This window comes from Sesamum indicum, linkage group LG2 (assembly GCF_026168435.1).
Source record: "Sesamum indicum cultivar Baizhima isolate 11 linkage group LG2, ASM2616843v1, whole genome shotgun sequence".
In the NCBI taxonomy this organism is placed as follows: Eukaryota; Viridiplantae; Streptophyta; class Magnoliopsida; order Lamiales; family Pedaliaceae; genus Sesamum; species Sesamum indicum.
This window is the reverse complement of record NC_142658.1, coordinates 22729989-22757664: the sequence shown is the minus strand read 5'-3', so window position 1 is coordinate 22757664 and position 27676 is coordinate 22729989. Positions and strand designations below refer to the sequence as shown.

The following is a 27676-nucleotide window of genomic DNA, read 5'->3' as shown; positions in this document are numbered from 1 at the left end:
AGTACAAGACAACAAGGGTAATTTTGGCATGTAGTCAGTCCCAATGTTTGCTGAATGTAATTACAAACAGGTCAGTTTGTGTTTCCTCCAAATGATTTTCAGCTCGAATTTGATACGTAAAGGGTTTATAAAATTTTGCCTGAATTTCCATCTTTTTTAAGGTTTTTAAACAAAATCCAGCAATGAGGATTGAACTGTAATGTTATAAAGTGAATTACGACCTTTTATTTTATTTTTTATTATATTTTCTATTCTATTTAATGTAATGTATATAAACTGTGTCTAATTTTTTTTTTTTTCTAGAAATAAATAAAGAGAAAATTGAACTTTTGTACAGTGGGTCGTATTTTTAGTTCTACAATTTACGATACATTATAAGAAGTTGTAACATTATTTGCACATTTGATTTTATAAAAAAAAAAAAGCACAAACATCATAGCATATTTGGTCCTAAATACTATAATATTTTAGTTTATATGATAAAATGTGTTAAGTGATAAAAAAATACAATCATTTTTATTGTATGAAATGAAATGTGCAAATTTATGCGAGATTTGAAATAAAAAACTGTAATGCGTTGTTGTTGTTTGAGATGAGATGCAATTATTTTATATATTGGATTTGATCTGAAGTAGGGAGGCAGTAGTCACATGGAGTGTCAGCAGCGCCAATGGTAGATAGATAAATTCTTCAAGCCCCAACCCCCGCTTTCTCTCTCTTACACAAACGCACACTTCCACTGCTCACATCGCACTTTACCAACCCCACGACGGGCGGAGCAAACACCAAGCCAAGCTGGCGTACAGCCCTCGAGCAACGGCGGAGCTCCGCCACTCGAGCTCCATCGGCAACCGTGCCTCTTCGTCGCCAGCCGCCTCCGCTGCGGCCCCATCTCCATTGTCCTCTGAGTACCACACCTCCGCCACCACCGACGACGATGACAATGTTCGGGATCGCTATTCCCGGGATCGCTCCTTCCGCTCATATTTCCAACCCTTGATGCCACACTATCTTTTCCCCAACGACGATCTATATAGGTCCCACCCTCATAGATCTAAGATCTCCCTTGTCATACTCGTCGCTGTTGTTTTTGCTGCCGTGTTTTCCGTCACTTCTGTCGTCAGACGATTGGTATGGCCGTGCCCGCTTTGTATGTATAATAGTTATGTGAACATGTGCTGGTCGTTTGATTCAAAATTCTTTGAAGCCGTCAATTTTTCGTTGCCTTCTCTTTGAGCGTTAGGGTTTTATATTGATTGCTTGGTTTGATGGGTTTATTCCTTCGATGTTAAAACATGACGCATTGTGTTGATCGAAATGGGTCAATGTAACATGGTCCTTGTTAGTATAAAGCGTTGTATCGCAGGTGGAATTTCGGTTATTTTGTAATACGTGGTGTATATATTTGGACTACAAAATTCGGTCACTTGCGAGTTGAATCGATCAGAGTTGAAAGTTCCCTGAGCTTTACTGGCATAAAAAACTGAATATAGCTTAGAGCGGATTGGACAAATAAACCGACGCCTAATTTAAATAATTTTGGCAGAATAATCTTCTGAACTGATTGTTGCGAATTTCCAACAGCATGGTTACCTTCAGTACTTCTACTGATGCATATAAAAATAAGGCTTGCTGCCTGCTTCTAGGTACTTGGTTAATTTGGATTCTTGTCTGCAGTGTCCATCATCCCATGATTTTCTCTTGCTTTTGATTTGGTTCTCCAGAAGAAGACTATCTTGGTTAATTGAATTTAACTTTTGACTTATGAAACTATCATACCCCTGATGCCATGCTTGAAACTCCAAATTCTGATAATTCCTGTTTTGGCTCTTCTCGCTACTTTGTTTGCAGAATGCTCCATATTTGTGCAGGAAAGATGGCATAACTCTTCACTGCCCTCATGTAAGCTCAATTGATTATCTGCTTTTTTCTCGCATGTTATCATGCTTTTAATTGCATTTCTTCCCTGTAGGTAAAGGAGCCTCCATCACTATGGGAGAATCCTTATTCAGCCACTACATCATGGAAGCCTTGTGCTGAGCGACGTGAAGGCATAATTTCAGGTACCGAAATCTATGATGATGCATATTTTTGAATGTTGACTTCCAAATTTTGATGAAATTACCTCCTGCTTAATGAACAACTGGAACGAAATTAGTTGTTTTCTCATTGGCCTCTTTTTCTTTTCCCTTTTGAATAAAGTATATATCTATAAAGGCTTCTTCACTATAAATGAAGAGAAGAGAATGGAATGAAAAAGCAGAAGAGACTAGATTATCTTAATATATGATACTCCATGAGATGACTCAACTCTGTTGGCAGGATAACTGAATTCTATGAACAAGAATACTAACACTTGTCTCTTTCTAAGAATCTCATATGTCTTTTCTCTAGATTAAGTTTCGCAATGAGCTTATGTCAGAATTTATATGTATATGAGTCATCTTCCTTTGCCACCTTGCAGATCTTCCAGCTGAGAATGAAACGAATGGCTATATATTTATACATGCTGAGGGTGGTCTTAACCAGCAAAGAATTGCTGTATGTGTTCCTTCTGAAAATTTTTAATTGATTTCATGTTTCTCATTTAGTTGATTCATGCATTATGAAGGTTGTGCTATCTGGTTCTGAAACCAAATTTTAATATGTTGCTTCCTATGGGAAGTGACAACTTTGACCATTTGATTTTTTACCTACTTCCGATAGCAGTCATGCTATTATGACTTGCCTAGCCTGTTTTCATGAATTTATCCTCTACATTTGAATATAATTGTATGAATTATGAATTTCTCAGTGATTTTAAAAACTGTAACTCGCTCACTTGAGTCTGATTATCTATCTGCTTCTCTGCAGATATGCAATGCCGTCGCTGTGGCCAAGATCATGAATGCTACTCTTATCTTGCCTGTCCTGAAGCAAGACCAGATATGGAAAGACCAGACGTAGGTGGACTTGGCTATGTTGCACTATGCATAGTATTCTATTTTGCCCACAGTGATGTCTATTATCTGTATTGCTTGGAGCAACGTTATAATAGTCAGAATACCTAAGAGAACTTTGTTTATATGTTACCAACGTTGGATATAATGCTAATATTGACTTTAGCATCGTTTCTTGTGTCCGGCTAGAGATGCTCTATCCAAATTATCTTGCTACTTTCACACACTAAAATTTAATGCAGAAAGAAAATGGCTTTGCTTTCAGTTGCAAATCATTTGCATTTCTTTTGTCTACTCAAAGTAATTAACCCTCTTTTCATTTTTAACTCTGTTGAGGGCCTTGAGGAGGCTGGTTTGCCTTTAGACCTTATTAGGATTTTAGGCAACTTGATGTGGTTAATTTTATTGAATACATGGAATCTCTAATGTGTTAGTAATGCTAAGTTGACTGCAGGAAATTCGAAGACATATTTGATGTAGATCATTTTATTGACTACTTGAAAAATGATGTGCGGATTGTGAGAGACATTCCAGAATGGTTTACTGACAAAGCAGAGCTGTTCACTAGTATACGGTTGGTATCTTCATAGTTTCTCCTCTTATATTAGCCAGCTATGGTAGACTGGAAAATTGCCTAGGATAAGTTGCTAAACATTTTGAAAATTTCTCTGCATTTCAAACATGTAAGAATTTTTGTATATAAAATGCCAGAAAGCTTGTTACTTGGGTTTTTCTCTTCTTGGATTTAGTATGACGTTTACTTGTTAAGATATATGCTTTAACAGTGAGAGTTAATAATTTTATTCTCTATATGCGTCTAATTTTCAGGAATTTTTCTGAATAAATAAATTACATGGATTAGCTTTTTATGACATAAATTAGATTGTTTCTTGCATCAAAGATTTTATGGTTGATATGCATCGTGAACAACAAGCAGAAATTCCTTGGTGTTTAAAGGACTTGTTCAATCTTGATGTCTGGGGTTTCAGATACAATTTATTCACAGAATCAGACTTTTACTGCATGTGGATTACATTGTAATTGCATCTGGTCATAATTGCATATCATCTATGACAGAAGAACAGTTAAAAACATCCCAAAGTATGCTCCTGCACAGTTCTACATTGACAATGTTTTACCTCGTATCAAGGAAAAGAGGATAATGGCGTTGAAGCCTTTTGTTGATCGTCTGGGGTGAGTCGTCAGTTTCACTCCATATGATCTCTTTCATTTTTCTCATGCATAACGATATACCCCAATCTTGAACCTTCCTAGACATACCAATGAAATTTTAAGTAATAACTCTTTCTGTATTTTTTCTTCATAAGATATGACAATGTCCCTCAAGAAATCAACAGGCTAAGGTGCAGAGTGAACTATCATGCTTTGAAGTTTCTTCCTGAAATTGAGAATATGGCTGATTTACTTGTCTCTAGAATGAGAAACCGAACTGGCAGTTCAAATCCTTTCATGTAAGTGAGATGGGTTGTCTTGGTTAAGTTCTCCTGAACTTGATCATTCTTGAGTTATCACCGTTAGTTCCTTTTCCTTTTAGTTGAAGATCTTCAAATCTTTCTCATATATTCTTTGTGTATGTCAGGGCACTTCATCTAAGGTTTGAGAAAGGTATGGTGGGCCTTTCTTTCTGTGATTTTGTGGGAACTAGGATGGAGAAAGCACTAATGGCTTTGTACAGACTAAAAGAATGGCCCCGACGCTTCAAGGTATTGTTTCTTTTCAGGTTGAGGTTTTCCTGTCAGATCAAAATAAATATAAGAATTATATGATTATTCTCTTTCTTGGGCTCTTTTTTGCAGGATGGTTCTCATCTTTGGGCCCTGGCTCTTCAAAAGCGGAAGGAAGGGCGCTGCCCTCTTGAACCGGGGGAGGTAGCAGTGATGCTTCGTGCCATGGGCTATCCCAAAGAAACTCAAATATATGTTGCTTCTGGGCAGGTTTACGGTGGACAGAATCGCATGGCACCGCTCAGGAACATGTTCCCCAATCTTGTGAGTTTAATTGCTCAATTTTGCTCGTTTTTACTGAGGCACTTCCTCTAAAGCATGATTTTAATTCTCTTTCTATTTAATTCTCCCTCATATCAAACATTTGAAATATTTCCATTAACCATCTGAAGCAGGAAAATATTAAAAAATCTCTGATTTCAGTGAAAAAGACTATTATTGCTGTGAACTATTGATTCTTAGATGTTACAAAGATAGTTTCATTATGGATTTGTTACAGGTCACGAAGGAGGAATTAGCGACCAAGTTGGAGTTGGATGGATTCAGAAAGCACGTGACAAGCTTAGCGGCTCTAGACTTCTTGGTCTGCTTGAAGTCTGATGTCTTTGTAATGACACACGGAGGGAACTTTGCTAAACTAATAATTGGAAATCGGAGGTACCTGGGCCACCACCTAAAATCCATAAAACCAGACAAGGGTCTGATGTCCAAATCTTTAGGGGACCCCTACATGGGCTGGGCCACATTTGTGGAGGATGTCATTGTAACCCACCAGACACGAACCGGTTTACCAGAAGAAACTTTCCCCAACTATGACATATGGGAGAACCCCTTGACACCATGCATGTGCAGAACCTGATTGTGAATGGTTCTGGTAGTGTAGCACAGACCATAGGTGATGTCAGAAGCTACCGTGCCCAAGTGAATTTGAAAATTTTGGAGTTAGTTTTGCCAGGAAAGCTACTCGATGCAGGTGATCACGGTTTTAGGATGTCGGAGCCTGAGAAAATATGGATGACAAGTCTATGAACACAAATGTAGTTATACGCCTGGGAAGATATGGATAATTAAGTCTATGAATGCAAATTACTTTTCCTGGGACTTGAAGACCTTATTTGGATGAGAAATAGGATCTTCCATCAGAGGGGCGCAAATGGACTGCATACTTGTACTGGAATGCTGATTCAATTCAATTATCATTTTATTATGTAAATCGTGATCGGATGTCTGAAATGCAAGTTTTGCGTGAATTTGCATGCATATATATGCCAACAGCTCCTTTATTGGGACGCGAAACATGAAAAGCACGGAAAATTCGTGGGGTTGTCCCTGCAATATTTGCACAGACCACACTGTTCCATGTCTCTATTGCTTGAAATGGAACAAATCTGTACTTAGCAAGCAAGTGCACTGGATGATTTCTTTTTTGAAACGTTATATTTTGAGTGTGCAGTGAGTCAAATGTTGTACTACAGTCTACAGCAAAGTGAATCTTCCAAAAGCCAAGAAGCATTATGATTATTGACAATTATCATTTGTAACACGATATTTAACCCTTATTGTTTTATTCTAGGGCGTGCCATAATTAGAAATCTATACCTTGATAAAAATTAATCACGGCTAAATTCAATCTAAATGTGCCTTTGTTTTCACAAGGAAGAAATATCCTTCATTTTCATGTTGTCTTAGTCCACATGAACATCCTTTTCTTGCACGATTTTTCTATTGATGAATTAGTCATTTATTGACATGTACTATGTGAAGTATAGACTTTCACTCAAGAATTACAAATCTTTCCTTCTAAACCTAAGTCGACAGGTCGGTCCGCTTTTATTGTTGGGGAAGCAAGTCATGACACCAACGCCTATAGTCAAATGCAGTAACTTTCAACTGAGATGGTGTGTTGTAAAGGTTAGAAATTTATGTTGTGTGCACGGCATTCATGAACAATTTACTTGGTTTTAGTTAATTTTATTTGATTCAACTTTTATGTTAGCCAAGACTTGAAGAAAAAGAACACTTCTCTTGTCAAAATCTAAAGCAACCTGAGAAAAACTGAAATGCCAAATATTGCATATACATATACACATACATACAACATTCTATGAGCAATCTCAAAATTCAACATGCATTTAATGAAACGCTGACCTTGATATCATCATATGATAAATGCCATCATCTCCCTAAATAAAAAGGTGAAGAGTCTTTTATTGCATTTTCTTGTTGTATATTATTGTCCCACTAAGGTGTGCATGACGTTTATTTTAATTTTAAATTTAATTCAATTTATTTTTTTTTTAAAATTACGTGCCAAGTATATATCGATAAGACACTAACATGAATACGAATTGTGATAGAAGATATGATACGAACAATTTTATAGTTACCATAATTGTAAGCCTTAATTATGCATCCATAGACAGACACGTATTATATGATGGGTATAAATTAATATACGTGTATTACTACACAAATCATATAGCCTTATTCTTGGTTAAGGAAACCGTATATACTGCATTAATTTGTAATTTGGCGCCTCGTTTGGTGGGATGAAATGTGCCCCTATAAAAGTCGTCTTCCTCCCTCTTCGCACTAGTCTCCGAGTGACAGAGGTCCGCAGTTCAAGGATCACTCACTTTTGCCTATTTCTCTCTCACTCACAAACACTGCAACAACCAACTTCCGCGCCACCCAACTGTCAGTCTCTCTACTTCTTCAAAAACCAGACAAAGATGGCCTCTTCACTTCCAGGATCGCCCCTTTCTCCGTCTTCGTCATTCTTGTTTACGAAACCAGTCAATTGTATTGAATCCAAATACCCTTCACACATCCCGCCAAGTTCTTCCCCAAACCCGCCATTTTTAAGGCGTGTCTTTGATCCCACATCAAGCAAACCATTCCGGCAAAGATTTTCACTTTCTTGCTTAACAATAAACCAACACCCTGTGGCTCAAATCCCAAGCGTTTCAGAGAAGGTGCAGAACTTAGATTTTGAATTCAAATCATTGCCCGAGCCAATTGACAGAGTGAAAAGATTGCTGCACTACGCCGCTCTTCTTCCTCCATTTGATGAATCTTTGAGAACTCAAGAAAATCGAGTCTTTGGTTGTACGGCCCAGGTTTGGCTGGAGGTGAAGATGGATGGAAATGGGGCGATGAGATTCAGAGTGGACAGTGATTCAGAGATCACAAAAGGGTTCTCTTCTTGCTTGGTTTGGTTACTGGATGGGGCCGAAGCCGAGGAGGTCTTGAGTGTGAAGATTGACGATTTGGTGGAAATGAATGTGGGGTTGCCGAGTAGGGGTAACTCCAGGGTGAATACTTGGCATAATGTGTTGATTAGTATGCAGAGGAGGACTAAGGATTTGGTTGAGGAGAGGAGCAGAAGAAAACATCAGTCTTTGGAAGCTTTTTCTTCCTTAGCTGCTGTAATTGCAAGTTGCAAGGAAAATCAGGTTTGAAATCCTCCGTGCAACTTATAATTGCTTCCTCTTTGATTCTTTTGATTATTTTGGCTGGTAATTTTCTTGTTTTCTTCTTCTTCTTTTAGTTAACTTCAATTTGCCTGTGAAAAAATATGAAGTATATACCACTGGATTCTTTGATTCTACAGGGAGAAATGATAATATTTCCCATATAAACAAGTAAATACAATTGTGGTCCTTAGTCCCCATTTGGTGCAATATCTTGTTTGCCTTCATGTTAATCTTGATCCCTAGAATGCGGGGAAGCAAATAAGCCAACAAGTGGTTAATAAGTTAATTATGCAACTTGCTTGGTGATGTTGGGGAGCTCGAAAAGATCATTGTATATTTATTAGAATAAGGTCCCATATGCTGCTTTCTAGAAGTGAATGACTTTGAAGATATTTACCTCAGCAGTTGGTGGATAAGAGGTTTTTTATTTAATAACTTACCTACTTTTGTGTAGTTTGAAGCTGAGCCATTAATTAGCATTTCAGTTTAATCTAACCTTACATATATAATTTCGCTGGATTCACTTAAGTAATTTGTCGGGACGTGATCATCTCGTATAGTAGTGTGGTTCTTCTTTGAATTTCGATAGCACCATATGAAGTAACAGCAGAAAGGTAAACTGGCCCACTGTGACGTATACAAGCAATTAATTGTTGGTGGCAAGCTACTTATACATATATTGTTGACAAATAATTGAGTGGCTGCATAGATGGCTTTAAATTTCTTTGCAAGATTTTAAGTCATGTATCCAGCGCGAAGTTTGGATTAAGCATCATCTTGTTGATGTTGGGATAGTTAGAATAAAAGTTTAAACAATTGCTTGAGCAAATGAAGAATAAAAGTATTAGCACTTTACCTATTGATAATGGAGTTTAGGATCCCAATAAGGGACACAGGAAAGCAAACGTTACAGTTCCCTCCACTGACCGTAGCCGGTTCAATGGTGAAAGCTAGATTGAATTCTTTTTACTTTCCTTGAATTGTATTTGGTGGTACAGAATCTCTACTTCGAGCTCTAATCTGGTTGGCCTCAGAAAGATGATCTGATTTACCCTTAGCCAACTTTAAAATATTAGAATTGTTGCAGACTAGATGATGAATATGTGAATCTTGAAGTTGCTTTATGCTACTAAGCTCCGTGTATCTGCCAACTTGCTTTTCTTTTTTTTTTCTAAATTCTGATTATCTAGCTTATGACTCAGCACACAAGTTATGTCAAATGATTTTGGCAAGTTATTTCATCACTTCCTACATTTGTGAAAGTTGTCCGAACACCTGCTGTTATAACGCCTTCCTTGGATCTGTGTACATGGAAATGAAGCCAGAGAAGAAAACTTGTAATAGAAACTACTAATCAATGCTCTGATACTGGATCATCAGGAAAGGTAGTATAATTGTTCTTGCTTTAGTTCCCCATACTTTCTTATCTATGGATCAACAAAAATTCTCCTATTATTTCTGATCAGTGGTATCGTCTTGCTTCTTGTCAGGTACATCACACCTTTTGACTCTAAAACGTCTTTTAGGTCTCTCCACACAGTGTACAAGTGACATGTGAAATGTAAACGGTGTATCTGAGGCATAATAGTTGCCAATTATATCGCGAATTGCTGCAATGATCATAGGTCGGTTCTGTAACAATTTAGCCAACCAATTTTTAGTCTTTAACATTTTACGTGGACTGACTGAAACTTCAGATAATCGATATTGAAAAGTTGAGGAAAATTTTCGCCTTTCTTTGTGAACAATACGTCTTAGCTTTGCTTTACTGGTAACTGTAGTGCTGCTGAAAGTGAAAATTTGCTGGCAAATGGCATTGCTTATAATAATGTAATGATAACCCTCCATCATACTGTCGATAGAATTAGTTGTTGTTCATAAATAATAACTTCATTTGTTGCATTTGATCTTTAAGGTATTTCTGTGTAATAATCAAAGAAATGAGTTTTTCTGTATGTTGTCAATCTGAACCTAAAGGAATATGTAATGAGTCTTTGAAGAAGATGGATATCTAAAACACAAACTCTAGTGCTGGAAAACTACAAAGCAAATCTTTAAGTTGAGGAATCAGATTCTAAAAACTTGATGGCGGGGTTTCACAACTCCATACCCACACCTATACCTACAAAACAATCTAAAATATGATTGCTTAAACGTAAAAAAAGAACTTGACAAATTATTACTTTGAAAAAGAATAATAATCTGAATTTGGTTGACTAAGCGTCTCAAGCATGAGGCGGATGAGAAAGTCCCTGCATCCAAACACTCTGACTCCGCAAAAGGCACTCGGGACGTGGACTTGCAACAAAAGCTATATTAATATTATACTAGGATGATGATGATGATGTTGATATTTGCATCTCCAAGAGCCCACAACTCCCCAATCACATTCACCCACGTCACCAGAATACAAGAATCTCCTCCGTCCACCGGCTCACTAGACCAATCAGGATGGGCGGGGCCGGGGGCCAACACCTTCCCGGTGGCTACTTGTTTCCACGCGCCTCCACTGAGCCCACGTTCGGCCTGTATTATTCCCTTTTTTTTAGCTCTTCGATATTTTAAAAAGTTTTCATGGAACTCCTGTTCCAGTCTCTCTTGTTTGTGCCTCCTCGGATCCTATTTCGGAGCCCCGGTTAGAGAACCGTCACCTTATTTTCTTTCTTCTTTTTTGCTTTCCTGTTGTTTGAAATCCCAGATTTTCTTGGAAAAGGACACAATTCTCATTCATTACAGCGATCTTTACTCAAAACGAGAATGTCGAAATCGCCATGGGGAAACATCGGCGCATGGGCGGCCGAAGCCGAGCGCGCCGAGGCCGAGGAGCGTGAAGCCAAAGCCGCCGCTGATGCCACCACTGCGCAACCACCAACTAGCTTCCCAAGCCTGAAGGAATCCGTGAGCACCGCGAAGCAGAAGAAGAAAACAAAGATGACCCTGCAGGAGTTCACGATGCAACAGTCCACCCATTCGGCCTCCACCCAGAGCCGTGGCCTGACCCCCGAAGAAATGCTCCGCCTCCCCACCGGCCCCAAAGAGCGCTCCCCGGATGAAATGCAGTACGGAAGGTTGGGCGGTGGGTTTTCTAATTATGGGTCACGAGCGGGATCTGTAGGCTCTAGTACGGGTGGGGGGCGGGAGTATGAGGGTCGGAGATCTTATGGGTTCGAGGATGATAACCGGAGGGGGCAACCAATGCAATCTAAGGTTTCGGATTCCTATCAACCGTCGCGAGCTGATGAGGTTGATAATTGGGGTACCATGAAGAAAGCCCCAACGGAATACAGTTCTGGTCAAGTCCGACCAGGCGGGAAGTACAGCTTACTCGGCGGAGGTGGGGGCCCGGGGGTTGCATCACGGGCCGATGAAGTTGACAATTGGGCTTCTGTTAAGAAGCCCATTTCACAAACACAACCACAAAATAGATCTTCGGGCTTCGGCTCGGGCTTCTCCAGGCCTGCGCCTGATCGTTGGGTCCGTAATGAACAGAGCTTCGGCTCGGGATTCTCCAGGCCTGAGCCAGATCGTTGGACTCGTAATGAACAGAGATTAGTTTCAGACTCTTCGAAGAATGAGGTTGAAGTAGCACCAAAAGTGGGTAAGCCGAATCCTTTTGGGGCAGCCAGGCCGAGGGAGGAGGTGCTGGCAGAGAAAGGGTTGGATTGGAAGAAGTTGGATTCGGAGATTGAAGTGAAGAAGCAGCAGCATACAGTTAGTGGTGGCAGTAGTACGCCCACCAGTTCGCAGTCAAGTAGGCAGGGAAGTCCTCGTTCGAGCAGGTCGGAGCCCCACACAGAAGGACCGGGTGAAGGGATAGTGAAGCAAAAACCAAAAGTAAATCCATTTGGGGATGCCAAGCCTAGAGAAGTTTTGCTTGAGGAGAAGGGCTTGGATTGGAAGAAGATTGATCTTGAGTTGGAGCATCGCCGAATCGAGAGGTAATCTTTAGTGGACAATGCATTTTGTTGCTCGCATTTCATCATCAGGAACGTGTCACTGTGATTTCCTGTATATGTCGATCAATTTAATTTAAGAAGTGCATGTAGTGCAGTTTTTGGGGATTGGGTACAAAGAGAACTGGATTCATTTAGTTGAGCCTGAGTGATTCTTGTTTCGTTCTTGGTTGACTGAATTAATGAGCATCTATATCTATGTTGTAATGCTCTTTTTCTTTGATGCTAAATTGTTTCTTCCATTTTGAGGATCTTTTTTTTGGAACTATCCCTGCTATGGACACAGAATTCAGCCTTAAGGCTTCATAAACTTATATCATCTGCTTGGATATACCCAACTTTCTGTCTGCTCTGCTTTTAACTTTTGCTGTTTTACATTCTTGGTTGTATACTTGATATGCGAAGGGGATGGACTGAGTTTGGGAAGTCTTATTAATCTATTCTTGTCTGCATTCTGTCGTAGTTCACTCTCTCTAATAGAGTATTAGGTTGATCAAATTGGTGGTATCTTTGTTGTTTCTCGTTATGATGAAAAAACAAAAAATGAAGAGTGGATACAAAGAATTTTATGTTTAGCTGAAGGGATGGCATTTTTCAGGCCAGAGACGGAGGAAGAAAAGAAAATGAAGGAAGAAATTGAACATTTGAAAAAGGAACTGCCACAAAAATCTGGTGAAGACAGAAGCAGCTTACATAATTTAATACTTAAAAGGGAGCAGGACTTGGAACTGCTGGTCCGTCAGATGGATGACAAAGTACGTTACAGCCAGAAGATCTTTGAGAGGCAGAGTGCTGGAGCTGTTAGGGGTCCTGGATTTAGTGATAGACCTCCTTCCCAATCGGGATCATATGAGGATCCCAGAGCTGGCTTTAATGATCGTCCTTCGGCACCTGGATCATATGATGAATCTATAGCTGGCTATCCAGAGAGACCTCCTTCTCGACCAGGTGCATATGAGGATTCTAGAGCCGGCTTTGCTGAAAGACCTCCTTCCCGACCTGGAATGTATGAAGATCCTCGGTCTGGCTTTTCTGAGAGGCCCCGTTCAAGGTCGGGAGCCTATGAAGAGACTAAATCTGTCTATCCCCGGAGATCCTCTTTCACACATGGAGCATATCAAGAGCCTAGAGCTGCAGACTTCAGTGATAGGCCTCGTTCGCGTGGCTCCGTGAATTCATGGACAAGACCGAGTGACGACAGAAGCTCATTCCAAGGTGGTGGGGGAAGAGGATTTTCAGGCAGCAGAGATACAGACAGGTACTAGTTTCCGAGATATTTCTGCGTTTCAGATTTTCTCCTGCATTTGCAATTAAATTTGCAAACTTGGACAATTAAGGTCTCATCTTAAACCTTGTGAATGTTCCACAAATGATGTGAGATGTTTCTTGAAAGTTGATGTTGATTAAGTCTGGGAGATATTTGTTTATAGTGATCTTTAGCCTTTTGTTCTTATTTACTAGCTTTTTTGTAATTTGTTGGATAAAAAGTTAAAAATCGTTCAAACTGTGGCTTCAAATTTTCCCGCATGTTGGGAGCTTCTTTGGTTGAAAACATACCCTCACTTACATAACAAATATTTATTAGTTGCATACTATTAGCATGCCTGGGAACCTGTGGGGTATGTTGTTGCTGATCATGCCTATCATAGTTGCTATACAAGAGATATGCTTTATGATCTTACTTTTTATTTAAATTTATAACATGTGATTGATGCCTTTTATCATGTCATTTGCCAGGTCAGGGTCAAGGTGGTGAAATCCTGACTGGTTTCTTTGAGTTCTCCTCTGCTCGCCTTCTGACTAGTTAGAATGAATAATACTTTGGCGCCTCTATTCATCTTCGCATATTTTGCTGTGAGGAATGGTTTAGAATTATTGGATGCTGGCATATAACATTCTTGCATTAATCGTCGCATCTTGACGATGTGTAAAATTCACCTTTTTGCCTTCCTCGTTTCAGTAGTTCGATCTAGTTTTCATATTCTTGTAAGGGACTTTGTAATGCACATGCCTCCCTGGTCTTCTCTATTTTATCTTGTGCATTCTTTTATTATTGCGCTGTGTTCTATATTACTTGTTTCTCAATTTCTAATCTCTTTTTGGATAATTCTTTCTCACAAGGCTCTGCTTCATCTTACAGTATATATATGTATGCTTGTTTCTCTCCGACCACTCAGGTTAATATATCCAGTGTCCTATAACTATGTGGTAAAGAATTCGAATATATTGATGTCTACTTGTCCAGTTCCTACTCGTGGAATATTTGGATAGCTTTTCCGGATCAGTTCACGAATTTCACTATCTTGTTAATTGATGTTTTTTACTTATAGCAGGTAACGTAAGATGAAACCAATGACTTTCCTGATATTGTCTTTGCATAAGAAGCTTTTTTTGAGAGAGGGTATGCAATGGAGCCCTTTTACATGTTTCCCCTTCCTCTTATTTGTTTTTATATGGCATTATTATACACATGCTATGTTGGTGAATTAGGTGATTCTGATGATATTCGTTCAAATTCGGTATGTAGTATGCCGTAAACTTAGAAAGGCCTAACTTGATGCTTGTAAAGTGCAAATAACTACTGGTGGATGGGTGATTCATTTCTTGTGAAAAAGGGTCTATTCTGTCCTGGATGGGCTGCTATCAGATTCTGGGGGGTGATCCCCACCACTCACATCATAATCCTATGGTATTGGATGAGTCCAAGAATTTCACGTGAAAGTTGGTTCTTAGTCATCACAAGATGATGGCTTGATTTTATACCAAGGCGGATCTCACCGAACATGTGCCACATTATGAAACATATGAGCACGCATAAATCAGATCATTGTCTTTCGGCTACATTATTAAGGATTGACGCAACCACACAAACTTTGCCAATTATCTTTGAGGTGCTATCTCAATAGAATTATTTCGATGAATCAAAAGCAACGTTTTACAGAAATTCTCCCAACAGGGAATACTGGACCATGATAAAAGCTAACATGTGAATTCTGGCCATTGCCCACCACAAGACTTTCACAATGGAATGTTATTGCCATATTGACCTTTGCTCTCCAGCAACCCATATGCTGGAGACCGTTGGATTTTCTTGCTATATTCAACTGCAGGGACTCAAATTCCGGGACTGGCAGTTACCGGCCTGGTGCCAATGTTAGTTATTGGTAGAGAAATAAACCACTTCTTTTGCTTAGAGATTTATGCTTTGAGATGTATCATGACTGAAAAATGACTCATCTTTTTTTATCTCATTCATTGTTTTCTTTCATAGTTCCTCTTCTCTTCTTTGCAAAAGGGTGATGCTCTGCTTTTTGACAGGATTGCACTAAATTTGTTACTAATCCTTGTTTAAGCTGCTTCGTGTACCTGTACCATGAAAGTCTTAGCAGTCAGTTCCTAGACAGTGTATCATATGAAGCTCGTAAACTTTCACAAAGATATAGTACAATGGTGTTATTACAGATAAGAGAGAACCTTAGTATTGGACAAGTCTCTAGCCTAATTAACCAGTACATGTTGCTCTAGTGTTAATTAAACAATTCAGCTTGAGCCATCCCAAAATGTTATATTTCTATTCTCGAGGTGGACTTGTCTCTCCACAGAAACATTTTTAGATCTGTCTTTTCTTGCGTCTGCAGTCTAGATAAGTGTTTGTTTCCTACATTGACTCAAAAGAAAGCTTCACTGCCTCAAATTCATGGAGTTTAAGCATTTTACACTGCAAGCCCTTCTATTGCTGGAGATACTTATGCTAAACCCAATATCTTGCTTCGACAACTGCAATTTTCCAGCCATTTTCAACTTCGGGGACTCAAATTCAGACACTGGTGGGCTGTCGGCGGCATTTGGCCAAGCTCCTCCTCCCAATGGAGAAACATTCTTTGATGCCCCTGCTGGCCGTTTCTGCGATGGCCGTCTCCTGATCGATCTCATAGGTACATTTTTGCTCTTGCGTAGCCATTGATTTTCTTGACTAAAGATTGCTAAATCTGTTCCTGGGAACTCATTGGTTAATTTTCTTTTGTCAGCTGAAAGATTGGGATTGCCTCATCTTAGTGCTTTTCTTGACTCAATTGGTTCGAACTTCAGCCATGGAGCTAATTTTGCTACTGCTGATATCAACAATCAGGCCTCAAAATACAACCATTTCCCAGAGTGGGTATAGCCCAATTTCCCTCGACGTTCAACATGTGCAATACTCTGATTTTCTCAGGAGATCACAAATTATTCGTAAACAAGGTATCTATAAGTGTGTTCTTTTTCTTTTTTTTTTGTGTGTGTGTCTCTGTCCAGAACTTGAAGCTCAGATTGTTTATTTTCTTCTGATATGAGATTATTAATGAATTTTCATTAAAGGGTCCTTTCAGAACTTGTTGCCGAAGGAAGGTTATTTCTCTCGGGCATTATACACGTTTGACATAGGCCAGAATGATCTGACTGCTGGTTATAAACTCGACTTGTCAACTGAGCAAGTCAAGGCATATGTGCCTGATGTGTTGGATCAATTTTCCAGAGTAATTAAGGTAAGAAACGAGATTATAAACACAATTAATCATGTCAGACTTAATATTACAGTTGAAGGATGTTTAAGGTTTCTTAGAAGTTAATACTGATGGAGAACAGCTACTGTACGCTCAAGGAGGAAGATCATTTTGGGTACACAACACAGGACCAGTGGGTTGTTTGCCATATGTTATGGACAGATTTTCAGTTACTGCAGCACAGATTGATAAATATGGTTGTTCAAGTCCATACAACCAGGTTGCACAAAATTTCAATCTTAGACTAAAGGAAGCAGTCTTCCAACTCAGGAAACAGCTGCCTCAGGCTGCAATCACTTACGTAGATGTTTACTCAGTGAAATATTCCCTCATCAGCCAAGCAAAGAAACTAGGCAAGATTTCATTTTCTTCCTTGAATCTGTTCCTGCCGAGAAATCATGTGAGATTTTGTGTTATATTAGCCCACTTTTGTAATGAAATGACAGGCTTTGAGAATCCATTTCTAGTTTGCTGCGGTCATGGAGGCAAATACAACTACAACAGGTTTGTCAAATGTGGGAGCAAGAGGGTTGTCAATGGGACGGAGATTGTGCTTGCCAAGTCTTGCAAGGATCCATCAGTTAGGATCAGTTGGGATGGAACTCACTTTACTGAAGCAGCCAATAGGTGGATCTTTGATCAAATCGTTGATGGCTCTTTTTCAGATCCTCCTGTTTCACTTAAGTTTGCCTGTAACAGGATGAACAGCTGAAAGTGTCTTCTAGACCTATTTCAACATTCAAGTGATCTTGTCAAGGAACTGATCACCTTTCCTCAAGATTTTGCCTTCTGTCCTGTTCCGATCTTAAATTTTGTGGCTCTCAATTAATAACAAGAGATTTTAAAAAAATTTCCAATTATGAGCTGCTTCGTACTGTTCTAGTTCACTGCGACCGAATAGTGTAAATTTATGACAAGCTTGGAAACTTTAAACCTATAGAATGCAAATTAACAGACTACAGATAATATACATTTGAATCTCAATGTTGAATAAGAAACAAGCTTAAGAGACCGAAATATAAGCAGATTGTGGAGTGCTGCTTCTACATATATCAGTTGTGAAGCTTTCTGGTGGTTAGCTTACAGTGTTTCGGGTCAGCAACTTAATGTTAACTAGATTTGACTTGTAAAATGATTTAAATCGATTATCATCACTGTAATATCATCCAAGCTACCTCTAGTCACAGCAAGGCTAACAAGCTCCTTGCAAGCAGCCAGAAGCCCATCATAAGCCGGTTTCTCAATCAAGATTTCATTCTCGTTGCTTGGGAAATGAGTCTTTACCTTCATTTGTTGCACAAGTGAAATTCTTCGAGACTTAGATGGAGGACTTCCATTTTCACAACAGTGTTCGTCTTCACTTCTTTTCTGTTGAGCGGTGGACATTTTATGGCCTATTTGGTGAAATATCTTCTTTGACTTAACCACCGAAGCTCTTGGTGATTTGGACAAAGGACTGGCAATTGTGCAAGAATTCTGTGGAGAAGATTTCCTGAATTGTTTCTTGGTGCCTGAACATGACTGCATCACAATGTCGACTGCTTCTTGGTTGCTAACCTATCATTATGAAATATGAAGTCACGTCCTATTCCAGAGAGAAGTGGCAAAGAAAGCAGTATAACATGATCCACATAGAAAGAGAAAACTACAGTGGAGCTTGAGCAGCAAAAATTAGCTGCTGATGAGTTTCATTTCAGTTAAAACATACTGACTAAAATGTTCAATTTGACAATTTCTCACCTCTTCCCAGAGTCCATCAGACGCCAAGACAAGATACTGCATGTCTGGAGTCAAATATATAACCTTTGTATCAGGTTCTGCCATAACCCAATCTTTCAGATGAGCATCTCCAATGCTTCGTGAAACTGCAAGAGTTCCATGAATTCTCCAAGTTCCACGGTGAATCTCAACATATCCACCCTGTTTGTCAAAGTAGCTAACATCAATTTCTTCTATACTTAATTCTGCATATACAAAAGCACTCAATTCTGAAGTATAAATACTTTATCCTCAATCCTTCTTCGCTCATCCTCTCGCGTTGGCCTATGATCGATCGTCAGAGCTTCTGCCATTCCACCCCTACACAGAACTGCTCTGCAATCCCCCAAGTTTGAAACTACCATCTCCTTTCCTTCAATCAAAGCGGTGACACAACAAGCGCCGCTACCCAATCCCTGAAAATTTCCACTTATTGGTGAAACTTGTTAATACAAGCAAAGAATGTGAGTAAGCAAACTGTATATGTTATACCTGTTTCAAGAACTCCTCATCTGTTTTTAAATACCCTGCCTTAACAGCCTCTTCTTTTGCTTTGTTTCCAGAAGAGCTATCCAACATTTCGAAAATCTTGAGATGCAAATTCTCTGCCACGAACTCTGCAGCCTTGCTTCCCCCATGCCCATCATATACCCCAAAGAATCCCTACATTTCACAAGTTCAAATTCAAAATACCATCAGTTTCAATATACAAATAAAAATACAAGTCCAACTATCAAGAGAAAGTCCTCATACACGAACTGCAAGTTCCCATACATAAACAAGAATCCCTTTTGCCACCTTAAATTCAAACGAATGTTAACTCCCATGTCCCAGCAATCTTCTTACTACATCCCCCAAAAAAAGAAACGAAACAAAATGTACACTAAGTAAACCATTCAAATCAACACGAGTACAAACAAGATCCAATTTTGTCACTACCTTATTACCATTTGAAGAAGCAAAAATCTTGTGGGCGTCTTCCATGAACTTTTTCTTGCCCTTTAAGGCAAAAACACCCACCCCAGTATCATTAAAGCACACAGAACCATCAGCTTGCCCTTGAGCAGCGCATCCCTTTAAAATATCAGTAGAAATTTCACGCAGAACATTTGGGATTTCAATCTTGGGGGGCCTCTTTCTCTTCAATGAACAAGAAACCAAACCATTTTCAATCTTCCCTACAACGTTCTTTCCTATATCAGATAGAGAGAAAGCTAAAGAAGAAGAAGAAGTAGCTGTGTTAGTGGGCATTTCATTCATTTCTTGGCATCTTGAGTTTGAAACGCTTGCAATTAGGATTGGTTCATCATTTCCCATGGTACTTACAAATCAAAGAAACGGCGGCTGAAAGAGATGAACATAAAATGTGTACGTTTGAGTTCAGAGGGTGACTATAACGGCTACAGATTTAGGTTGGGTCAAAGTACAAATTCATGGTAGTTAAGGTTGCTTTGATGGGGTCAAAGGATATTGGTTGGAAACTTTGAATATTTGTTTCCGAGCCGTTAGGGATTAGAGCAAGATGAGATATAAGGAGTCAAAGATTTTGAATAGTTACTTAAGTTTTTGGTTACTTTGAGGGCCTGCAGTCTGCAGCATCTATATCTGGAAGGAAAGACGATCTCCAAATATTTGACAAAGCTAATGGTTCTAAGTTCACAAATTTTTATTTTGATCTAGTTTGGTTCGATTGAAATTAATTATACGATAATTATAATATATTTTCTATAATAAAGATATATAATTTATAAAAATAATCAATTATATAACAAATATTTTATTATCGTAATTTTAATTCGACTATACCTAATTTGGATAAAAAAATTCAAAATAAATGTTAGTCAAAAGCATGCCCATGAATACTTTTTCTAGTATTCTTCAAAAAACAATAGTAGTTGAAGATGAAAAATGATAAACACTGCCCACTAGAACAAGATTTATTGAGTACAAAATCTCATTACCATGAAACTGATTTAAGCAATTTTGTAATGCTTTGGGCATTGAACATTCAACATTTATTATGTTGTTTCTTGATTCAGCATTTGTCATTTAACTAGTACAGCGCATGGGCTATATATGATGGTTACATACATGTAAGTACTGATAACGTTCATGGTATATATAGATTTTATCAAATATAGATCGTGTCAAACGAACCAGAAATCGCATTTAGTTTGTTGTTTTTCAAGGACAGAGATAATCAACTCTTAACGCTAAATGCTATATATTGACTATTGTTAGTAATTCCGGAAACTAATAGTAATCGTTAATCCTTTCAGTTCCAATGTCCAAAGCAGATTAAGCTGAAACTCCTCCTCCCCCTTCTCCTTCCTCCCGTCAGCCGGCACCACCACCACCACCGCACTCTGCCGTATCTCATGCATTTCACTATCCCAAAATGCATGAAAATGTTCATCACCATCTCATCTACTTCTTCCTCCTTTTTTTCAGTTTTCGCTCCGTCAGATCAGAAATCCAAACCATTAAATTATCATCCGACGCTCGCCCCTTCATCCTCTTCGAAGATTTCGGATTCAGTAATCCGGGCTACATTTCCGTCACCATTTCATCAATTTCCATCGCCACCACCAAATCCATCTTCGTCCCTACAAAACTTTCCCTCATGGGTGTCTTTTACGCCCCGACTCCGGCCCGTCAGGCGATCAAAGTAGCTTTCTTGAAGGATATCTGCATCATAGGAAAACCATTCATTTTCCCGATCTTCACTTTCGATGAAAAAACCATTTTGTCACAATCACATTTCAACAAAACTGTCCTCGTTACCATCCCCGATTTGTACTACATTTTCTTCGTAAATTGTGCCAAGAATTCCTCAGTTTCCTTGACTGTCGATCTCGAAACCTATAACATCAAGCCTAATGGTGATAGGGACTACATAGACGAACATTTCGCCTCTCTGCCCACAACCCTCTTCTTTTTTTCCCTCTTTTTCTTTGTTTTTCTTGTAACATGGTCATATGCTTGCAATACAAACAAGCATTACGTCCATAAGATTCACATAGTAATGGCCATTCTACTCTTCTTTAAATTCTTGGAACTCATCTGCTACGCAAACAGCCAGAACTCAATCAGGCGCTCAGGATTACCCCATGGTTGGAACATATTATGGCTCGCCATTAATTTCGCTAGAAACATGTTATTCATCGTCGTGATCATACTGATCGGGGCTGGATGGTCACTTTTTAGGCCAACCTTAAAAGAACCGCAGATATGCGCCATGTCGTTAACGATTTTTCTTCAAATTCTTGCCAGCACATGTTTCATTCTAATCCATGGGGTTGGACCCTCAGACAAGCACTACAGATACTGGATTCTTATGTATTACGCGATGGATTTTTTGTGCTGCGTTACAATGATGCTACCAGCTCGTAAGTCCATCGACGAGTTGGGCTTGAACTCGAGAATGGAAGGGAAGGAGGCAAAGAGATTGACACACAAGAAGGTGTATGAGAATTTTGTATTAGCACTTTATTTATATGTTGGTTTCACAAGATTGGCGGTGTTTGCACTGAGGACTACAACAAGCTTCAAATTCTGGTGTTCGAGTATTGCATTGGAGCTGTCAATTGAAGTGATCTTTTACATAGTGGTGTATCTGATGTTTTGGCCTAATGAGAGGTATGATTATGTTGTTATTGAGGATAAAGAAGACGAAAGCAGCTCTATGGCACCGCCTGGATCAGGTTCCAGGGTTTTGAATTAAATGATCAGTCATGTTCTTGTGATTATATATATATATATGCATGGTATGGTACGTATACTGATGGATGGATGTTGTATAATTTTTGTGTGCATGGTAGAAGTGGAGATTTAGCTTTGAAGATGAACATAGGCCTTGTGATGCGCTTATAAATTCATATGTATTTGCTAGAGTTGAGAGTCATTCTTAAGGTATACCGTCTTGTCTAATTTTTCTTCTTATTTCTACTTCTCAAGCCCACAATTAGCTTACTCATAACCATAAACTACACAGTTGTCTTTTAATCAGGATGTTCTTGGATTATATATATCAATTATATGTGGATTTGTAGATGTTGGAAATGATTTTAGCCACTTTAGTTGAAGCAACTTCTGCACATTCATCTAACACATTAACATATATAACAGTTGGTCAAATTGTTTATCACAATAGATAAAGAGGTATTGTGTCACATTTTGCTCCACCCCTCATAAATCCAATAATTATGATAAAGAAGCATGTCTAGAATTTTTTAACCCAAGTTAAGAAAGGTGAATGTCACTTTTAACTATCCATATATAATAAATAGACTGTAAACAACTCAGTTAATAATTGAAATATTCGACCCGATAAACATTTAGTATTTGCAAATTCCTTTCAATTAGGATTACAAAATCTTTAATTTAGGATTAAGAAAATAATTGGGGCAGACGTTGACGTATAATAACTTGTTACTAAGGCGTACGAAGTAATTTTGAAATTTTATAGGGGTTCAATCAACATTACAATATGATAAAGGGAGTCTTATGAAATTACTTAAAACTTTGGGGGTACCTTTCCGCGGAGGACCAAAGTACAAGCCCTTCAGGAAAAACCCTAACTATTTATCGTCTTCGCCAGATTATTTTCTTGATGAGGGGAGCGTCTGGGAATTTTACGGCGTTGAGATCGACGAAAGAAAGTGCTTGAAGCGGCGACTAATGGAAAGATGTGGAGATGCAAACAAAAACCTGAATGATAAATTTCAAGGGGTTTGATATTTTAGTAGCAATGATGGTTGAATTCGTAGTTTTCAATCTGAATTTCTGTTAGTCGGCTGCTCGCTCTTTCTTTCTTGTTCATCTCTCTCCGGACGCTACCCTCTGGACCCGATGATGATGATGTCTCTCTGAAGGTCGATGATTTTGTAGGGTTATTTTTAAACTGAGAATCATGTCTTTGAATTTGAATTTCTTGTTTTTTTGGTTAATTCATGATCTCTACATCCCAGAATTCATGGCTCCTTCTTCGAGAAGGGCCTCTAATATTTGTATTCTTTCTCTAATCATGGCTGAATCAGCTTGAATTACTTTTTGGTTTTATTTCATGTATTATTGAAATCTTAATATTTTCTTCTTTTGATTATTTTACTGATAATCTATATTCCAAGAATTTTTTTTTAAATTTTCATTAATTTTCTGGTTGGGTATTTTATTACTTAAAACTCTTTCTCTAGCATTTATGGTGGGCATTTCTTCTTCGAACATCTGTGTTGCAAGCGCTTTAGAGCGTTCCAAGTTGTATTCATCGCCGGATCTCATCTTGGATGAGTGTTGGTCTAGTTTTGTCTGATTTATTGAATGGAGATGGTCCACAAATACATACAAAATACAATAGCGACAGCTGAATTAGGTGTTATAGACATAGGTGTATTTGCAGAAAAATAAACAGAAATGGGGATGGGGATGGAGAAGGAGAGAAAATAGAGAGAAGATGGGGAGAAACCATAACTTAATTCATTTTCTCATAAATCCTCAAAAAGTTTCAGTGGTTCGATCGCCGCCCCACTTGTGCATTTTATTCCTTTGTTGGTTTCTAAATTCTCTGCCAATAGAAACCAAAACTTGTCTATTTTGCAACTGTGAAAAGAAATGCAAATGGGTAATAATCATCTTAATCTGTAGTTCCGTTTGATACCTTTTCCCGGACACCATTTGTACAGTGATAAATTTTAATATGGTCCGTAGGGGTGGCAATGGTTTCGTGTTTATGGGGTCAAAAACACAATTACGTATATTATTATTCTCCTCAGGTGATGCCATAAGGTGACAACTGATGGGCCTGGTAGAAGCTAGCCCACAACTGACCCAAGATTATGTTGGGCCAATTTTGTATATGCTTAGGCCGCACTATTTAAGATGGAGCCCAACCCGTGCGTGAACATACTCCTTTTCTTATTATTTATTTGACTTTTACTTATTTTCATATGAGGACAAACTAAGGTGTGTTTGCACGGATTTAGTAATTTATTATTGAAAATATTTTTTTTTATTTTATATTTAAATAGCTTAAAATTATGTTGATATTAAGCCAAATGCTGTAAATAGCTTCTTACCTTGTTCATGAAATTGTAAATATTAATTTTATTTTCAATTTTAATTGTTGCTTTCACTCACACTCAAATTTTTGCAGCTAGTTAATGTATAACTTTCTCTATAAATTAATATTTCTCTCTCTTTCTCTCTCTCTCTCTCTCTGTATATATATATATATACATGAAGATGATGAAGTAAGGGAAGACTGTTCCGGTACTTGATGCTACCACTCTTCAAACATTAAACAAAGTTTTTGTTCGTTTTTGGCTGTCTTACTCTATCTTTAATGTGTTTGCAGACTCGTTCAAGAGATGAAGGAATAAGCCCTTCTGTTCTTCACCTTATTATTAAGCAATTAATTAATTCAGAAAGAATATGTCTGTTTTGAGTAAAGAATTTTCCCTATTTTGGAAGTACAAAGAGATGATGTACATGTGAGGAGCTGTAGTAGTAGTACTGGCTACTGAGAATGAATCCATCTGACTTGAGAGAAGTTGGCAAAGATTTTGGTGATAAACGTACCAACATGTTATCTTCATCTTCCCTAATTTATTGGGTGAAAACTGTGGGAAGGGAAAAAGTTTGATTGACTCTAGCAATTGGCATTTCGCTGTCATGTTCTTCAATTATTTCTTTTCACATATATATATCATTAACAGGTTATGATATAAACCACGCTTGATAGAGTCGTGGTGCAGACTGCAGACTGCAGACTGCATGTATATATATATGGAATTACTTGAACAAGATGATCATATAGGTAAATAAAAGTAGAAGTTTCATTCAGTCAATGCTGCCGCAGCATGGTACAAAGACCATGAGACGGTCGGTGTAACCGATGTTTATTTAGGTAGAGGTTACAGCAGGCTTTCAAGCCAAACCTAGCACACTTACGAAGATATATAGATATTATTTGGGCGAAGTTTGGATACGATGATGTCTTCAGTCACAGATGGACTTGGCATTCCAGAGTGGTTTTGCCTCATAAGAGTATTGCTGCTGGTGATGATAAGCCCCATGTCCACCGCTGCCCGGGAACTTATTACGGTTGCCATAACCACCATGACCACCGCCGCTCAAGAACTTGTTATGGCTGTCATGACCACCGCCGCTCAAGAACTTATTAGGACTGTGGTGACCAGCATGGGCAGAATGGCCAGAGTAGTGTTCATATTTGGCAGCATTGGAGTTAGAATGGTGCTGACCAGCATGGGCAGAATGGCCAGAGTAGTGTTCATATTTGGCAGCATTGGAGTTAGCATGGTGCTGCTCTTTCTCGAACCTGGTCTCCGAGTACTGCAAATTGTAACCTTCACTCCCATGTCCGCCCTTGTGGTGGTTGTAGCCCGGCCTCAGGTGGGGGGGTTTCAGCTGCAGCTGGCTTGAGCCGTGACAGTCATCCTTCACCGAGTACTCTTCCTCCACCACTTCCGAGTAGTACTCTTCTTGGTAGCCACCACCTGGATACTTTTGCATTTTTCTTTTCTTGTTTTTTTTGGGTGTGTGTGTGTGTGTGTTTTGATCTTGTGGTGGTGTGATCGATGTTTTTGGAGTAATTGGGGGATTGCTATTTATAGTTTGATGTCAGGATTCTGATTTGATGATCGGGACGCATCTGATTCTCATCTCTTGCCCATTTGGAAACTGGAATTTGGTGCTTGTAAATGTTTGAGATGCGATTTGTGTGAAGACTTCAAATTCTCACACCTTTTCTTTTGTTTTTTTCTCTTTTAATAATCCCCACTTGTGGAGAATCCGACATGCTGGTCTCAAATTGGACCCTCGTGGTATCAAATCAACCGTTTCTTAATGAAAGATTTACAGACAGAATTTTAACTGTTTATATATAGTACGCTTTTCATTAAATTCGATGTTGTATTATATTAGTTTTTTAATCTGAAGCTTTAATTACAGGATTCTACTCAAAAAACCATTTTCAATTCTTATTATTTAAAATTAATAAGATGTTGTTTAATTGCTATTTTTTTGTGAAAATTTGAAATATACAATTCAAGAAAATCCATTTTATCACGTCTTTTTATATAAGAAATTAGTATAAAATATTATTTTTTTTCGTATGAAAACTATTACAAAAAGATTTTGCTATGAATATATATTTATTTAATCATGTCTTTCCATCCAGAGAAAAAAAAAAATGATTGTAGAACATACTAATTCGAATATATGTTTGTTCCTTACACAAATCTCAATACAAAACCAAAAATTCAATTGAGAATGTTGAATTTACATGCATGCATGACGTCTAATACGTTTCTCATGAAATCATAGGCATTAAAATTCCTATAGTCTTGATCGATATTACGTGTAGGATATATTTTAAAAGAATATTTGATTTAGACGATATACACATATATAAAAAGTGAAATACAGAATAATTAAGATATCATATGAGAATAGAGGGCATGAGATAGAGTGGTTGGTCTTTAGCCAGAAAGCATTTTGTGGTCCTACAAATTCATCACTTGGAGTTCTTTCATCCCTTCACTTCTCCTTTTTCTTCCCCCATTGCTACCTACATATCAAGGTATCATCAAACCCAAATGGTCTCCTCATTTATAGTTTTTGTTTGGGTGCTTCTATAAACCCTTTTTTTTCTTTTTTTTTAAGTTTTGATAGGTTAATAAACAATAAAGTCCCCCGCCTAGATATAAATGGTTTTAGCAAAAAAAGAAAAAAAGATAAATGAATTGGTGGTCGAGTCTATTCTTAGTTAGAACATACCAATTTTCATATGCCGTGTACATATTAATTGAAATAAAGATGCCCCAAGACTCAAAATAGAAAATTCTTTCCAATTTTTTCCAAATTTGAGTAGTTAACCCTGAATCAGGTAAAAAATATTTGATTTTATTTGAATCAAATTTGGCTACACCATTAACCAATATTAACTACGTGGGAAAAAAAAAAAAAAAAAAGGGTCCACGACAGAGGAGGGTTTTAAATATCACATCTGCGAAATTCTCAATAATCCAGGGTCGTATGATGTTAATGAGCTGCACATCAGCGGTAATGAATGATTATCTTATTGAGGATATTCAGACATGCCAACCTTGAAAATAATCAACCATCTCAAATTATTAAGGGTATCAGATTCTTTCTCTGTTTATTTGACTTTTTTCACAGACTTCTTCCCTTTCCCAGTATGTGAAAGATTCCACACAAGAAGAGCAAGAGACCGCCTCTTCTGTT

The 27676-nt window shown here is 38.3% G+C and overlaps 5 protein-coding genes and 1 pseudogene across 8 annotated transcripts; 5 read left to right on the top strand and 1 right to left on the bottom strand.

Annotated features, from left to right (window-relative positions):
- The first annotated feature begins 43 nt into the window (after positions 1–43).
- LOC105156781 (O-fucosyltransferase family protein) lies at positions 44–5897 on the top strand. The gene is made up of 12 exons (XM_020691801.2): positions 44–70; positions 682–1131; positions 1852–1902; positions 1973–2063; positions 2465–2541; positions 2854–2942; positions 3394–3513; positions 4017–4133; positions 4268–4411; positions 4540–4663; positions 4757–4948; positions 5184–5897. Exons 1-12 carry the CDS (start codon positions 44–46, stop codon positions 5541–5543), a joined length of 1842 nt encoding a protein of 613 aa, XP_020547460.2. The 3' UTR covers positions 5544–5897.
- A 923-nt stretch (positions 5898–6820) lies between these two features.
- On the top strand, positions 6821–9893 carry SUFE2 (sulfur E2). Of its 4 annotated transcripts, none has more exons than XM_020691745.2 (3): positions 6821–8139; positions 9486–9545; positions 9651–9893. In XM_020691745.2, exons 1-3 carry the CDS (start codon positions 7234–7236, stop codon positions 9666–9668), a joined length of 984 nt encoding a protein of 327 aa, XP_020547404.1. In that variant the 5' UTR covers positions 6821–7233; the 3' UTR covers positions 9669–9893. The 4 variants fall into 4 exon arrangements, 2 of the variants coding, with proteins under 2 accessions (XP_020547404.1, XP_020547405.1); XM_020691746.2 differs by having other exon boundaries at positions 9482–9545; XR_002286561.2 differs by having other exon boundaries at positions 6822–8139; positions 9424–9545.
- Positions 9894–10497: 604 nt separating this feature from the next.
- LOC105156652 (eukaryotic translation initiation factor 4B2) lies at positions 10498–14166 on the top strand. Its single transcript, XM_011072853.3, has 3 exons — positions 10498–12098; positions 12712–13371; positions 13851–14166. The coding sequence occupies exons 1-3, from the start codon at positions 10918–10920 to the stop codon at positions 13867–13869; spliced, it is 1860 nt and encodes a 619-aa protein (XP_011071155.1). The 5' UTR covers positions 10498–10917; the 3' UTR covers positions 13870–14166.
- Positions 14167–14522: 356 nt separating this feature from the next.
- FXG1 (alpha-fucosidase 1) lies at positions 14523–17432 on the top strand. The gene is given in 7 exon segments (XM_020691744.2): positions 14523–15266; positions 15905–16048; positions 16142–16230; positions 16232–16352; positions 16470–16636; positions 16737–17007; positions 17101–17432. Coding segments are annotated over 7 exon segments (1188 nt in total). The 5' UTR covers positions 14523–15136; the 3' UTR covers positions 17367–17432.
- A 129-nt stretch (positions 17433–17561) lies between these two features.
- Positions 17562–19954, bottom strand: LOC105156651 (Protein phosphatase 2C family protein). Its single transcript, XM_011072852.3, has 5 exons — positions 19352–19954; positions 18905–19075; positions 18658–18828; positions 18395–18574; positions 17562–18211 (listed from the first exon to the last, which is right to left on the bottom strand). The coding sequence occupies exons 1-5, from the start codon at positions 19727–19729 to the stop codon at positions 17768–17770; spliced, it is 1344 nt and encodes a 447-aa protein (XP_011071154.1). The 5' UTR covers positions 19730–19954; the 3' UTR covers positions 17562–17767.
- A 1483-nt stretch (positions 19955–21437) lies between these two features.
- On the top strand, positions 21438–22136 carry LOC105156780 (protein CANDIDATE G PROTEIN-COUPLED RECEPTOR 7 pseudogene; annotated as a pseudogene).
- Positions 22137–27676: the final 5540 nt, after the last annotated feature.

What these genes read in the sequence shown, in the direction of transcription:
- SUFE2 (XM_020691745.2), top strand. Translation starts at nt 7,234, where the DNA reads ATGAAATGTGCCCCTATAAAAGTCGTCTTCCTCCCTCTTCGCACTAGT. An exon ending in CAAGTTGCAAGGAAAATCAG is followed by an intron (nt 8,140 to 9,485) that starts GTTTGAAATCCT and finishes AAATGAAGCCAG; the next exon opens with AGAAGAAAACTTGTAATAGA.
- LOC105156651 (XM_011072852.3), bottom strand. Translation starts at nt 19,729, where the DNA reads ATGGGAAATGATGAACCAATCCTAATTGCAAGCGTTTCAAACTCAAGA. An exon ending in GAAGAAGGATTGAGGATAAA is followed by an intron (nt 18,575 to 18,657) that starts GTATTTATACTT and finishes TTTGACAAACAG; the next exon opens with GGTGGATATGTTGAGATTCA. An exon ending in CTGATGGACTCTGGGAAGAG is followed by an intron (nt 18,212 to 18,394) that starts GTGAGAAATTGT and finishes TCATAATGATAG; the next exon opens with GTTAGCAACCAAGAAGCAGT.
- LOC105156652 (XM_011072853.3), top strand. Translation starts at nt 10,918, where the DNA reads ATGTCGAAATCGCCATGGGGAAACATCGGCGCATGGGCGGCCGAAGCC. An exon ending in GAGCATCGCCGAATCGAGAG is followed by an intron (nt 12,099 to 12,711) that starts GTAATCTTTAGT and finishes GGCATTTTTCAG; the next exon opens with GCCAGAGACGGAGGAAGAAA.
- LOC105156781 (XM_020691801.2), top strand. Translation starts at nt 44, where the DNA reads ATGTTTGCTGAATGTAATTACAAACAG. An exon ending in ACGTGAAGGCATAATTTCAG is followed by an intron (nt 2,064 to 2,464) that starts GTACCGAAATCT and finishes GCCACCTTGCAG; the next exon opens with ATCTTCCAGCTGAGAATGAA. An exon ending in GGCAGTTCAAATCCTTTCAT is followed by an intron (nt 4,412 to 4,539) that starts GTAAGTGAGATG and finishes TGTGTATGTCAG; the next exon opens with GGCACTTCATCTAAGGTTTG.